This window comes from Procambarus clarkii, chromosome 85 (genome assembly GCF_040958095.1).
Source record: "Procambarus clarkii isolate CNS0578487 chromosome 85, FALCON_Pclarkii_2.0, whole genome shotgun sequence".
Classification (NCBI taxonomy): domain Eukaryota; kingdom Metazoa; phylum Arthropoda; class Malacostraca; order Decapoda; family Cambaridae; genus Procambarus; species Procambarus clarkii.
This window is the reverse complement of record NC_091234.1, coordinates 21,737,617-21,753,135: the sequence shown is the minus strand read 5'-3', so window position 1 is coordinate 21,753,135 and position 15,519 is coordinate 21,737,617. Positions and strand designations below refer to the sequence as shown.

Sequence of the window (15,519 nt, the reverse complement as noted above, 5' to 3'; positions counted from 1 at the left end):
AATGAAAGACGACTGAAGGGTGAATGAGAGAGGAGTGAAGGGTGAATGAGAGACGACTGAAGGGTGAATGAGAGAGGAGTGAAGAGGTGAATGAGACACGAGTGAAGGGTGAATGAGAGACGAGTGAAGGGTGAATGAGAGACGAGTGAAGGGTGAATGAGAGACGAGTGAAGGGTGAATGAGAGACGAGTGAAGGGTGAATGAGAGACGAGTGAAGGGTGAATGAGAGAGGAGTGAAGGGTGAATGAGAGAGGAGTGAAGAGGTGAATGAGAGACGAGTGAAGGGTGAATGAGAGAGGAGTGAAGAGGTGAATGAGAGACGAGTGACGGGTGAATGAGACACAAGTGAAGGGTGAATGAGAGAGGAGTGACGGGTGAATGAGACAGCTGTACTCACCCATGAAGGCGGAGGGGATGGAAGTAAGGAAGAGCTTCTGACTGCGAATGGGGACCCCGGTCTCTGGGTCCTGCATCTCTCTCACCAGGGCCTCCATCTGAGGACAAAATACAGCTGTAGTCAACAACATTTCACACCTCCTGGCCTATTGTATCACCTACTGTATAACTCTCATTCACTCTGGTGAAGTGCATGATATAATTTATCCTAAATTTGGTTGGTTATTTTAAAGAATGATGAATAGTTTTATTTATATTATTATAAAAGTCCATTTTTATGAACACTTCCGTGTTCTTGTGTGGCTGTGTAGTGAGAGTTATGGCAGTGTGTAGTGAGAGTTATGGCTGTGTGTAGTGAGAGTTATGGCAGTGTGTAGTGAGAGTTATGGCTGTGTGTGGTGAGAGTTATGGCAGTGTGTAGTGAGAGTTATGGCAGTGTGTAGTGAGAGTTATGGCTGTGTGTGGTGAGAGTTATGGCTGTGTGTAGTGAGAGTTATGGCAGTGTGTAGTGAGAGTTATGGCAGTGTGTAGTGAGAGTTATGGCAGTGTGTAGTGAGAGTTATGGCAGTGTGTAGTGAGAGTTATGGCAGTGTGTAGTGAGAGTTATGGCTGTGTGTAGTGAGAGTTATGGCAGTGTGTAGTGAGAGTTATGGCAGTGTGTAGTGAGAGTTATGGCAGTGTGTAGTGAGAGTTATGGCAGTGTGTAGTGAGAGTTATGGCAGTGTGTAGTGAGAGTTATGGCAGTGTGTAGTGAGAGTTATGGCAGTGTGTAGTGAGAGTTATGGCTGTGTGTAGTGAGAGTTATGGCAGTGTGTAGTGAGAGTTACCACAGTGTGTAGTGAGAGTTACCACAGTGTGTAGTGAGAGTTATGGCTGTGTGTAGTGAGAGTTATGGCAGTGTGTAGTGAGAGTTACCACAGTGTGTAGTGAGAGTTACCACAGTGTGTAGTGAGAGTTATGGCTGTGTGTGGTGAGAGTTATGGCTGTGTGTAGTGAGAGTTATGGCAGTGTGTAGTGAGAGTTATGGCAGTGTGTAGTGAGAGTTATGGCTGTGTGTGGTGAGAGTTATGGCAGTGTGTAGTGAGAGTTATGGCAGTGTGTAGTGAGAGTTATGGCTGTGTGTGGTGAGAGTTATGGCTGTGTGTAGTGAGAGTTATGGCAGTGTGTAGTGAGAGTTATGGCAGTGTGTAGTGAGAGTTATGGCAGTGTGTAGTGAGAGTTATGGCAGTGTGTAGTGAGAGTTATGGCTGTGTGTAGTGAGAGTTATGGCAGTGTGTAGTGAGAGTTATGGCAGTGTGTAGTGAGAGTTATGGCTGTGTGTAGTGAGAGTTACGGCAGTGTGTAGTGAGAGTTATGGCTGTGTGTAGTGAGAGTTACGGCAGTGTGTAGTGAGAGTTATGGCAGTGTGTAGTGAGAGTTATGGCTGTGTGTGGTGAGAGTTATGGCTGTGTGTAGTGAGAGTTATGGCAGTGTGTAGTGAGAGTTATGGCAGTGTGCAGTGAGAGTTATGGCTGTGTGTGGTGAGAGTTATGGCAGTGTGTAGTGAGAGTTATGGCAGTGTGTAGTGAGAGTTATGGCTGTGTGTGGTGAGAGTTATGGCTGTGTGTAGTGAGAGTTATGGCAGTGTGTAGTGAGAGTTATGGCTGTGTGTAGTGAGAGTTATGGCAGTGTGTAGTGAGAGTTATGGCTGTGTGTAGTGAGAGTTATGGCTGTGTGTAGTGAGAGTTATGGCTGTGTGTAGTGAGAGTTATGGCTGTGTGTGGTGAGAGTTATGGCTGTGTGTAGTGAGAGTTATGGCAGTGTGTAGTGAGAGTTATGGCTGTGTGTAGAGAGAGTTACCACAGTGTGTAGTGAGAGTTATGGCAGTGTGAGGTGAGAGTTATGGCTGTGTGTAGTGAGAGTTATGGCAGTGTGTAGTAAGAGTTATGGCTGTGTGTAGTGAGAGTTATGGCAGTGTGTAGTGAGAGTTATGGCTGTGTGTAGTGAGAGTTATGGCTGTGTGTAGTGAGAGTTACCACAGTGTGTAGTGAGAGTTACCACAGTGTGTAGTGAGAGTTATGGCTGTGTGTAGTGAGAGTTATGGCTGTGTGTAGTGAGAGTTATGGCAGTGTGTAGTGAGAGTTATGGCAGTGTGTAGTGAGAGTTATGGCAGTGTGTAGTGAGAGTTACCACAGTGTGTAGTGAGAGTTATGGCTGTGTGTAGTGAGAGTAATGGCAGTGTGTAGTGAGAGTTATGGCAGTGTGTAGTGAGAGTAATGGCAGTGTGTAGTGTGAGTTATGGCAGTGTGTAGTGAGAGTTATGGAAGTGTGTAGTGAGAGTTACCAAAGTGTGTTGTGAGAGTTATGGCTGTGTGTAGTGAGAGTTATGGCTGTGTGTAGTGAGAGTTACCACAGTGTGTAGTGAGAGTTATGGCAGTGTGTAGTGAGAGTTATGGCTGTGTTTAGTGAGAGTTATGGCTGTGTGTAGTGAGAGTTATGGCAGTGTGTAGTGAGAGTTATGGCTGTGTGTAGTGAGAGTTATGGCTGTGTGTAGTGAGAGTTACCACAGTGTGTAGTGAGAGTTATGGCTGTGTGTAGTGAGAGTTACCACAGTGTGTAGTGAGAGTTATGGCAGTGTGTAGTGAGAGTTACCACAGTGTGTAGTGAGAGTTATGGCTGTGTGTAGTGAGAGTTATGGCTGTGTGTAGTGAGAGTTACCACAGTGTGTAGTGAGAGTTATGGCAGTGTGTAGTGAGAGTTATGGCTGTGTGTAGTGAGAGTTATGGCTGTGTGTAGTGAGAGTTATGGCTGTGTGTAGTGAGAGTTACCACAGTGTGTAGTGAGAGTTATGGCAGTGTGTAGTGAGAGTTACCACAGTGTGTAGTGAGAGTTATGGCTGTGTGTAGTGAGAGTTATGGCTGTGTGTAGTGAGAGTTATGGCTGTGTGTAGTGAGAGTTACCACAGTGTGTAGTGAGAGTTATGGCAGTGTGTAGTGAGAGTTATGGCTGTGTGTAGTGAGAGTTATGGCTGTGTGTAGTGAGATTTATGGCAGTGTGTAGTGAGAGTTATGGCTGTGTGTAGTGAGAGTTACCACAGTGTGTAGTGAGAGTTACCACAGTGTGTAGTGAGAGTTACCACAGTGTGTAGTGAGTTACCACAGTGTGTAGTGAGAGTTATGGCAGTGTGTAGTGAGAGTTATGGCTGTGTGTAGTGAGAGTTATGGCTGTGTGTAGTGAGAGTTATGGCAGTGTGTAGTGAGAGTTATGGCAGTGTGTAGTGAGAGTTATGGCTGTGTGTAGTGAGAGTTATGGCTGTGTGTAGTGAGAGTTATGGCAGTGTGTAGTGAGAGTTATGGCTGTGTGTAGTGAGAGTTATGGCTGTGTGTAGTGAGAGTTATGGCTGTGTGTAGTGAGAGTTATGGCAGTGTGTAGTGAGAGTTATGGCTGTGTGTAGTGAGAGTTATGGCAGTGTGTAGTGAGAGTTATGGCTGTGTGTAGTGAGAGTTACCACAGTGTGTAGTGAGAGTTACCACAGTGTGTAGTGAGAGTTACCACAGTGTGTAGTGAGAGTTACCACAGTGTGTAGTGAGAGTTATGGCTGTGTGTAGTGAAGACGTGAAGCAGTGCCGTGGCAACAGAGAGCACTAGAAGCAGTGCCGTGGCAACAGAGAGGACTAGAAGCAGTGCCGTGGCAACAGAAAGGACATGAATCAGTGCCGTGGCAACAGAGAGCACTAGGAACAGTGCCGTGGCAACAGAGAGCACTAGGAACAGTGCCGTGGCAACAGAGCACTAGGAACAGTGCCGTAGCAACAGAGAGCACTAGGAACAGTGCCGTGGCAACAGAGGACCGTGGGCCGGGTGCCATCCCCCCCCCCCCAATTAACCAACACAAGGCGGTAACCGTTTTCTTTAAAACGTTGACAAATGAGGTTCGATTTCCGGCGCGCGTCACTTTGGTGTGTTTGTCCGGGCGTGGGGCCGAGGCTCCATGGTTGGCACCATGGTTGGCACAGTGGTTGACGGCACCGCACCAGGGATGTGGCACAGTGCTGCAGGCTACATCAGCGGCGTATGGGACTAAGTTTTGATTCCACGTCGACACACCGCCATAGTGACAGTATTGGGCAGCGTCACTCATCCTGTGAGTGGACACACCGCCATAGTGACAGTATTGGGCAGCGGCACTCATCCTGTGAGTGGACACACCGCCATAGTGACAGTATTGGGCAGCGGCACTCATCCTGTGAGTGGACACACCGCCATAGTGACAGTATTGGGCGGCGCCACTCATCCTGTGAGTGGACACACCGCCATAGTGACAGTATTGGGCAGCGCCACTCATCCTGTGAGTGGACACACCGTCATAGTGACAGTATTGGGCCGCTCCACTCATCCTGTGAGTGGACACACCGCCATAGTGACAGTATTGGGCAGCGCCACTCATCCTGTGAGTGGACACACCGCCATAGTGACAGTATTGGACAGCGGCACTCATCCTGTGAGTGGACACACCGCCATAGTGACAGTATTGGGCGGCGCCACTCATCCTGTGAGTGGACACACCGCCATAGTGACAGTATTGGGCAGCGCCACTCATCCTGTGAGTGGACACACCACCATAGTGACAGTATTGGGCAGCGTCACTCATCCTGTGAGTGGACACACCGCCATAGTGACAGTATTGGGCAGCGCCACTCATCCTGTGAGTGGACACACCGCCATAGTGACAGTATTGGGCAGCGCCACTCATCCTGTGAGTGGACACACCGCCATAGTGACAGTATTGGGCAGCGCCACTCATCCTGTGAGTGGACACACCGCCGTAGTGACAGTATTGGGCAGCGTTACTCATCCTGTGAGTGGACACACCGCCATAGTGACAGTATTGGGCAGCGCCACTCATCCTGTGAGTGGACACACCGCCATAGTGACAGTATTGGGCAGCGCCACTCATCCTGTGAGTGAACACACCGCCATAGTGACAGTATTGGGCAGCGCCACTCATCCTGTGAGTGAACACACCGCCATAGTGACAGTATTGGGCGGCGTCACTCATCCTGTGAGTGGACACACCGCCATAGTGACAGTATTGGGCAGCGCCACTCATCCTGTGAGTGGACACACCGCCATAGTGACAGTATTGGGCAGCGCCACTCATCCTGTGAGTGGACACACCGCCATAGTGACAGTATTGGGCAGCGCCACTCATCCTGTGAGTGGACACACCGCCATAGTGACAGTATTGGGCAGCGTCACTCATCCTGTGAGTGGACACGCCGCCATAGTGACAGTATTGGGCAGCGCCACCCATCCTGTGAGTGGACACACCGCCATAGTGACAGTATTGGGCAGCGCCACTCATCCTGTGAGTGGACACACCGCCATAGTGACAGTATTGGGCAGCGCCACTCATCCTGTGAGTGAACACACCGCCATAGTGACAGTATTGGGCAGCGCCACTCATCCTGTGAGTGAACACACCGCCATAGTGACAGTATTGGGCGGCGTCACTCATCCTGTGAGTGGACACACCGCCATAGTGACAGTATTGGGCAGCGCCACTCATCCTGTGAGTGGACACACCGCCATAGTGACAGTATTGGGCAGCGCCACTCATCCTGTGAGTGGACACACCGCCATAGTGACAGTATTGGGCAGCGCCACTCATCCTGTGAGTGGACACACCGCCATAGTGACAGTATTGGGCAGCGCCACTCATCCTGTGAGTGGACACACCGCCATAGTGACAGTATTGGGCAGCGTCACTCATCCTGTGAGTGGACACACCACCATAGTGACAGTATTGGGCAGCGTCACTCATCCTGTGAGTGGACACACCGCCATAGTGACAATATTGGGCAGCGCCACTCATCCTGTGAGTGGACACACCGCCATAGTGACAGTATTGGGCAGCGCCACACATCCTGTGAGTGGACACACCGTCATAGTGACAGTATTGGGCAGCGTCACTCATCTTGTGAGTGGACACACCGCCATAGTGACAGTATTGGGCAGCGCCACTCATCCAGTGAGTGAGGCAGGGGTGAGTGGGGTGTGTGTGAGAGCCGTGGGTGAGGCAGGGCAGGGGTGAGTGGTATGTGTGAGAGCCCTGGGTGAGGCAGGGGTGAGTGGGGGGTGTGTGTGAGAGCCCTGGGTGAGGCAGGGGTGAGTGGGGTGTGTGAGAGCCCTGGGTGAGGCAGGGCAGGAGTGAGTGGGGTGTGTGTGAGAGCCCTGGGTGAGGCAGGGCAGGAGTGAGTGGGGTGTGGGAGAGCCCTGGGTGAGGCAGGGGTGAGTGGGGTGTGTGAGAGCCCTGGGTGAGGCAGGGCAGGGGTGTGTGAGAGCCCTGGGTGAGGCAGGGCAGGGGTGTGTGAGAGCCCTGGGTGAGGCAGGGCAGGGGTGTGTGAGAGCCTTGGGTGAGGCAGGGCAGGGGTGTGTGAGAGCCCTGGGTGAGGCAGGGCAGGGGTGTGTGAGAGCCCTGGGTGAGGCAGGGCAGGGGTGTGTGAGAGCCCTGGGTGAGGCAGGGCAGGGGTGAGTGGGGTGAGTGAGAGCCCTGGGTGAGGCAGGGCAGGGGTGAGCGGGGTGGGGCTGACTGACCTTGACGAAGACGAGAGGTTTGGGTGGCGGGGTGGTGGTGTGGGGGGCGGCTACATGTCTGGCGTCCATCGCGAGGTGGGGCTGGTGGAGGAGGTGCTGGTGGCGGCGGCCAGAGACGGCCACAGTCAACCTTCGCCATCTACGTCGTGCCCCGCCTCACCCCGCGCTCCCCTCCACCTCCACGGCTGCTGTAACGACAACAACAACAACATTACTGCACAACCACTTCTACCCTCACGTCTCACAACCCCCCACCCCCTACTGGCGTGTGTAACAAGGCCCTTAAAGATGAATTTAGAGAATAGTTTGTCTCAAGCATGTCAATAGGAAGGTAGATTCACACGTCAATGGCTCCTAGTCTCTCTACGTCTGAGAGTCGTTGGAAAGCGTCAAGCCATTATGACTATATAGCACTGGGAAGGGGTCAGGATAAGGCTTTGAGATGGGACGGAGGGGGGGGAATGGTGCTCAATTACTTGCTGGACGATCGGGGATTGAACGCCGACCTGCATGAACCCAGACCGTCGCTCTACTGTGCAGTTCATGTTGCTTTCAGGAATGAACTGTGTAGATTTTTACTGAAGTTACCGTATGTGGAGCTATGGGACAGGAAGACTAACTCCCCGGGCCTGGACCCCGGGCCTGGACCCCGGGCCTGGACCCCGGGCCTGGACCCCGGGCCTGGACCCCGGGCCTGGACCCCGGGCCTGGACCCCGGGCCTGGACTCCGGGCCTGGACCCCGGGCCTGGACCCCGGGCCTGGACTCCGGGCCTGGACTCCGGGCCTGGACCCCGGGCCTGGACCCCGGGCCTGGACCCCGGGCCTGGACCCCGGGCCTGGACTCCGGGCCTGGACTCCGGGCCTGGACCCCGGGCCTGGACCCCGGGCCTGGACCCCGGGCCTGGACCCCGGGCCTGGACCCCGGGCCTGGACCCCGGGCCTGGACCCCGGGCCTGGACCCCGGGCCTGGACCCCGGGCCTGGAGGGTGGTGGTGTCATGAGCCACAACAGATATAGACAAAAATACACGTCACAGCTTCGTGTCATCCTTCGCAGATGACACAAAAATCAGCATGAAAATTACCTCTGCTGATGACATGGAAAACTTACAAGCAGATATCAACAAAGTTTTCGACTGGGCAGCAGAAAATAACATGATGTTTAACAGTGATAAATTCCAGGTACTCAGGTATGGCAAAAATGAGGATCTGAAACATAATACAGGGTAGAAAACACAATCGAATCTGCCCATAGTAGAAAAACAGCATGTCAATGATTTGGGAATAATGATGTCTGACGATCTAACGTTTAGGGAGCATAACCAAGCAATGGTTGTACTCTTCAAGTCACTTGTGTTGTCCCGTCTCGAGTACTGGTCAGTACTCACTTCCCCCTTCAGAGCAGGAGAGATTGCTGAAATAGAGGGAATACAGAGAACATATACGGCACATACAGACGCAATAAAGCACCTAAATTATTGGGATCGTCTTAAAGCTCTCCAAATGTACTCTCTAGAAAGGAGACGAGAGAGATACCAAATAATATACACAAGAGTTCCACCTGCGCTGCCGTTGAGTGAGGACGTGTCGCTTGACCGCTCCGGCAGTTTGAGGTAGTTGCCGTTTTCGCCAGCAAGGGGTGTGGGTGTCTCTACCCTCCCTGTTGTTCCTGGTGGTGGGGACGTGGCGTGTTTTGCGATGGGCGGCCCTATTCCCGCTGTCGTGCTGTTAAACTCCATCGGATTGGATTTTACTGGTCGTGCTGGTTACCCGCTGGTGGACGGTGGACGTGGTATTGAGTGACATGCTTCGAGTCCCGGTTCGGGAGGTATATGGTGGTGAGCTGGCAGCCCGTCCTCCAAACAAAGATCCAAAAGTGATTCCATGCACCCGCCAAACCCCCTGTTTATGAATGAAAAGCGATTTACACACGACTCGCAACTGCTGACGTTCGAACATATCCGGAACAAGTGCTTCACTGACGAATTTTGTTCGAATCACAACGCTATAAATGCTTCACCCACCTACTACAAATACAAATAATCGCCAACAGAACCTAAACACCTAACCTAACCTAACCTATGCCTATATATGCACAATATGCTAATATATTATAATATTAATTTATACTCGAGAAAATTCCCGTTTTGAATGAACAGCAAGTTAAAATTTATGAATGCGTCTGTGGGGTCGACCGCTGGATGTAATGGACTTGAGTCGAGGACGGGTTGTGAGCTGGTCACTGCTCACCGTGTCATCATCAAGTTTGTGGGTGAGGCGGTGTACCGTGCTTTTCTACGGAGGTACGAGGGACGTACTTTGCAGCTGCAGGAAGGCTCCGGGTCTGTGACCATTTCGGACCATAGTGGTGCTGTGATGCATGTCAGTGTTCATGGCGCCCCCATAGAGTTTCCTGAGACTCTCCTCCGGCGATTCTTCCAGAGGTACGGCTCCGTCATCAGTGTGCGGATGAACTCACTTTCGTCTGGCACATATTCGGGTGTGAAGACCAACATTCGGACCCTCGGGATGCGACTGAGGTCGGACATTCCGTCCTCTGTCCGGCTGTTGGGATACTACGTGCGGGTGTTTTATGCCCGACAACCCCGTACTTGCTTCCGGTGTGGCTTGTTGGGGCATCAGGCTGCCGGGTGTACTGCTGATCCGGTCGCTCCTGTGAACTTGTTCCGTGAAGAGGATTTCCCGCCGCTCCCTCTGGAGGAGGACTCCGGGGGTGAGGAGGTGAGCGTCCCGTTCGCTGCTGAGGCTCCCCAGCGTCACTCGACGTTCCCCCAGTTGTCGCAGACCCTCCTCCGGGTGTTGCGGTGCCGTCGGATGTTCCTCCTGACCATGTCTCTGGCCCTGCCGATCTCGTGGACCTTCTAGGTAATCCCTGTGGAGCATCGCCGTCTGCTTCCTCGTCTTCGGATGCGGATCCTGGCCCTGCGTCCGCGCCTCGGGTCCCTGCTGTGCTGGGGTGGCTGCGGATCCTCCTGCTGTGTGTGTGGTCCGGTTCCTCCTGTGGTAGAGGAGGAACCGTGTGAAGTGTGAACTCTGTGTGAAGAATTTCATTCTTCACACAAATGAAATTGGCGTAATTTATTATATTTTCACTTAGTAACGAGTATGGTATAATATAGCTACCTTTTATTATAAATATACTTTATTTACCTGTAAATCTATATCTATATATTGAAACGCAGTTCCCGTGAAGCATGGTAAACCATTCGCCCGGCGCTTCGCGAGCATCTTGGCTTGGGTTCGTATCCTGGCCGGGGAGGATTGACTGGGCGCCAATCCTTACCTGTAGCCTCTGTTCACCCAGCAATAAATGTGTACTTGGTTGTTAACTGATTTGGCGGGTCGTATTCCAGGGAACATTAGTATTAATGACTTGCCCTAAACGCTACGCCTGCTGGTGGCCGTACAAGAATGTAACAACTCTTGTATATATATATAAATATCAACATTTAATGTAGTATCCACTAATCATCTAATATTACTTCCTTACACTACGAGCTTTTTAACCACACCAACTTTAATATCCGCTTCGATAGAATTCTTGGTGACTCCGATACTTTTGATATCGTTCGCCTTATGCGTTTTTGTTCTCGTACTGGCATCCTTGGTGATATTTAGCGCCCTCTGATTATTTTGCGTATTTGATGGTGCTACATAGCCTTCCCGGTTTGGTGCCTTCTTTTGATAATTACTTACTTACTTACTTTAATATCCGCTATTGGAGCTGGAATTACCGCGGCACCAGACGAGGCCTCCATTACCGTCTCGTTAAAGGGTTTATAGTGTAGTACTGAGGTAATTACATGTAAATGGATTGGAATATGGGTTTAGGCATGATGCCAGGCACAGGGCCCAGTAAGTCCTTCAACGCCTGAGACAGGACGAGGACCAGGAGGTGTGTGTACAATCTTAGCCTCTTCTCCTCAAGTGAATAGTCTCTCTCCTGAACACCTTAACATTTATGTCAACATTGATGCTGGCCCAACCACGCTGGCCTCCAGAAATCTCGAGGATTTCGGGGCTTAGCGTCCCCGCGGCCCGGTCCTCGACCAGGCCTGCTTCAGGGTCAGGGTCAGTCACAGGTCACAATTTGAAGGAGCGACGAGTAGCGTGTGACCTCTTGGACGCCACACACACAACTGACGTCTTCACCAATCACAGAGCCGCTGCTCGTGACGCGTCACGGCCTAGCTCCTCCCTCATTGGTCAGTGATGACATCATCCAACACCTTCCTCCTTGTTGCCATATTTCCGTCCACCAGAAGTTACTCTCACCCCACACCCCACAACACGCCCCACTACAGGCCTCTACTCTCCCAGGCGAGGTAGTGTACAATAGAGACCATGGTATACATTCTGTTGTAGTCAACATTATGCGTGGATGGGGAGCAGCTCCCACTCTGGGCAGACTCTGGCTCGCCACACTGTTACCTGGTTGATGGGGTTCTGGGAGTTCTTCTACTCCCCAAGCCCGGCCCAAGGCCAGGTGCGACTTGTGAGAGTTTGGTCCACCAGGCTGTTGCTTGGAGCGGCCCGCAGGCCAGGCTTGACTTGTGAGAGTTTGGTCCACCAGGCTGTTGCTTGGAGCGGCCCGCAGGCCAGGCTTGACTTGTGAGAGTTTGGTCCACCAGGCTGTTGCTTGGAGCGGCCCGCACGCCAGGCTTGACTTGTGAGAGTTTGGTCCACCAGGCTGTTGCTTGGAGCGGCCCGAGGCCAGGCTTGACTTGTGAGAGTTTGGTCCACCAGGCTGTTGCTTGGAGCGGCCCGAGGCCAGGCTTGACTTGTGAGAGTTTGGTCCACCAGGCTGTTGCTTGGAGCGGCCCGCAGGCCCACATACCCACCACAGCCCGGTTGGTCCGGCACTCCTTGAAGAAAACAGTCTAGTTTCCTCTTGAAGATTTCCACGGTTGTTCCGGCAATATTTCTTATGCTCGCTGGGAGGACGTTGAACAACCGCGGACCTCTGATGTTTATACAGTGTTCTCTGATTGTGCCTATGGCACCCCTGCTCTTCACTGGACCTCTGATGTTTATACAGTGTTCTCTGATTGTGCCTATGGCACCTCTGCTCTTCACTGGTTCTATTCTGTATTTTCTTCCATATCGTTCACTCCAGTATGTTGTTATTTTACTGTGTAGATTTGGGACCTGTCCCTCCAGTATTTTCCATGTGTATATTATTTGATATCTCTCTCGTCTCCTTTCTAGCGAGTACATTCAGAGAGCTTTGAGACGATCCCAATAATTTGGGTGCTTTATCGCGTCTATGTGTGCCGTATATGTTCTCTGTATTCCCTCTATTTCAGCAATCTCTCCTGCTCTGAAGGGGGAAGTGAGTACTGAGCAGTACTCAAGACGGGACAACACATCATCACACCCTGATGCCCCTGTTCACGTAGCAAAAAAAAAAAATAGGTATCTGGGAGTTAGATAGCTTCCTGTGTGTGTGTGTGTGTGTGTGTGTGTGTGTGTGTGTGTGTGTGTGTGTGTGTGTGTGTGTGTGTGTGTGTGTGTGTGTGTGTGTATGTGTGTGCGCGCGCGTGCGTGTGTGCGTGTGTAAATGTGCTTGTTAATAAAACACAAACTCTCGCTAAAATATGAACCTATGAAGATATTCATTATATAAATTTTGATTTTAATGTATTTTCTGCGTTGAGACATATATAGACAACCTCTAGACGCCATGTTAAGTTGTGATGGCTGGAGCGTTAAGGTACACGAGTACCTTAAGGTACACGAGTACCTTAAGGTACTCGTGTACCTTAACAAGCATGGGCAGTAGACCTGAGCAGTCAGTGCCAAATCCCAGGGGAGGAGAATTCAGTAAATTCAATTTGAATAATAAACAGATTAAATGGGAACAAATTAACCAAAACCTGGCAGAAATATGATGGGAAAAACAGCTAGGGAATGAAAACCTGAACCAATGCCTGGACAGAAATAAGATCAGTAGCACTAGAAATATGCTTAAACCGCATACCCATAAGAAAAAAAGAGGAAGAGATGCAGATTAGAACGGGAACGGCGTTCCATCGATAGGCGAAGAAAACGAATCGCGGAACAACTTGAGAGTCGCACCCTAACTCAAGAACGGCGAAGAAGGTTAGGTAGAGAAATAGAAACAACTGAACTAAAGCTACAATAATCACACAAAATCCAGGAAAGAAGAAGAGAGCAAAAGGCCATCAATGAAATTGAGAGAAATCATTTTCTCCTCTGCAAAATCAAGAACAAAAACTACATCTATTATTGTGCCCCTGCACAAGGGGAGATGGAACTTTCACAGATGACAGCAGTTACGGCCTGACTGAGCTAGTGACAGGTATCTTTCTGCATAAGGGGTCCTAGAACGTCATCTTCCATGATACCACCCCCCAAGTCAATGGCAAGTTCTCAAGATGACCAGACCACACACTAGAAGGTGAAGGGACGACGACGTTTCAGTCCGTCCTGGACCATTCTCAAGTCGACTTGAGAATGGTCCAGGACGGACTGAAACGTCGTCGTCCCTTCACCTTCTAGTGTGTGGTCTGGTCAACTTACTTTAGCCACGTTATTGTGACTCATCGCCTGCAAGTTCTCAAGACTTGGCGGTAGCAAGTAATGGTGAAATATAAAGGTATAAAGAAGACTAACACCTTCACCGATATAATCTTCCATATACCTACACATACGTACACAGATTATCAATTTTGCACAAGTCACTCAATATATCTGCAGTGGTCTTCAGATACCGGTGAGTCCACTATCTTCAAGTATTGGCCATCCACATCCAATGGTCATCACTGGTGAGTTCACCTTACTCAACACGGGCCAGTCCCCACACTGTATAGTTACCATGCTCAAATACCCCACGTCTGCTCTCCTGAAACATATTGACAGAGGTCTTCAGCAACACGCTGACAGGAGTCACAAATAATACTTCGAGGGGTCTCTACTAACACCCCTGGCAGAAATTTGCCTATACCCTAGCAGAACTTCTAAGCAGACGGCCAATACTGCCGTCTTGTAACTCCTCTTGACCCAATCCCGGGTACGTCAGTCCACACATCACTGCACAAGTACAACAGCCACCACACTGCCTACTACCGACGGCAGCCACTTGTCCTCACAGCAACAAGTCACGAGTTCTGGGCTACTCAAAGTGAACTGATTTCCAAAGTGCAATAGACCCTCCACGTCACCTCTGTGGACATAGTAGGCATTAGCCAGACAGAAAGTATACAAGGAGAACAGCATGGCGGCCTTTCACCGGGGACTGAAAATATAATCGGATGTACAATCTAGATGACATTGATGTCGTTACTTCATCAGAGATCTTCATCGTCAACCGCACTTCCTAACTAAGGAAAGAACAGGAACCTTTAACAGATGGCTCTGAACTTGCCACAACTCCGCCAACAGATGGAGTTGTCTTCGTCTCACTTAATGTCTTGGAGTTGGAGTGCAGGTACATAGATGGCATTGCTATCGCCACACCTCACTCCAGAGGAGTTGATATCGTAACAACTACACAGAAATGAGCGGGGACTCCTGGTTTAACCTTGACAACGAGTGGATGTCTGGACACCACCTCTGCCTGAGAGCCGCCGGATCACGTTTAGTTTTCGCGATTTGGATTTGATACTGCCATTTGGTATCCCTATTCAACGGTCCGGTTTTCTGACGCCTGGCACACACATCGCCTTGCGTCACGGGATTGTTGGTTCTCCCGGCGGGGTGACTGTCCAGCGCCGGCTTGGCCGAGAGGTGCCGGGAGTTGGTGGGTCTTGGTGGACTCCTGATGTGCTCTCAGTCGTGGTGGGCGGCTGGCTTCTGCTCTTCTGTGGGGCACTGGATGACTTTTGCATTTTAGTTGGGGGCAGAATTTTTGGTTTTGCTACCTGGTGTTCTGTGTGTGGGGCGGGGCCGGTGCTTGTCACCCTGAGGGACTCCTGGGGCTCCCCAATCGTCTGTCTGTCAGTGTTTCTTTGCCGCGAGGTATATTAGTTTCCAGTAATTGGAGTCACTCGTTTCGTGATTCGGTTTGGCGTTTCACCCTTTCCGGGCTTGGCAATTAACCCTACACGAGTACGCCGGGGAGCATCCGATCCCACGATCGTCGTCGCCTCTTAATCAACAACAACTGAGCGACATACTGAGGCAATAGTAAGACTGTTTTCAGTGAGCCACTAAACACACTAACGACTGATTAACCAAACGAATTCTTCATGGATATGATACCAACATCAAATCATACATCAGATGTCACCCTAACCCACTGGATTTTGTAGAAGCCATAGACAGTATTCCTATGCAATATACACCAGGCAGTGATTCTTGGAATTCCATATTCATCAAGAATTGTAAAAGATCACTATCCCAGGCCCCAAACATTCTTTGGAGACGGTGCTTAGATATTTGTATTATCCCTGATATACTAAAAACAGTAGATACAGCAACACTCCATACAGGAAGGAATAAGGAAGAGGTACAAAATTACACACACCGTCAGCGCTAACATAAAAATCTTTGAAGGAGTGCTAA

General features: G+C 50.6%; 1 protein-coding gene across 10 annotated transcripts in view; it reads right to left on the bottom strand.

The window, feature by feature from the left end:
* The window catches only part of LOC123746665 (regulator of G-protein signaling 7), a 390,003-nt gene that overhangs the window by 169,047 nt on the left and 205,437 nt on the right, over nt 1–15,519 (bottom strand). For 9 of the 10 annotated variants that reach the window (XM_069316820.1, XM_069316816.1, XM_069316824.1 and 6 more), the window contains 2 exons: nt 6,973–7,160; nt 398–494 (listed from right to left, as the gene is read on the bottom strand). In XM_069316820.1, coding sequence (XP_069172921.1) covers nt 398–494; nt 6,973–7,041 — 166 coding nt within the window. In that variant the 5' untranslated portion in view covers nt 7,042–7,160. The remainder of the gene's footprint in view (nt 1–397; nt 495–6,972; nt 7,161–15,519) is intronic. The other variant, XM_069316817.1, reaches the window with a different exon arrangement.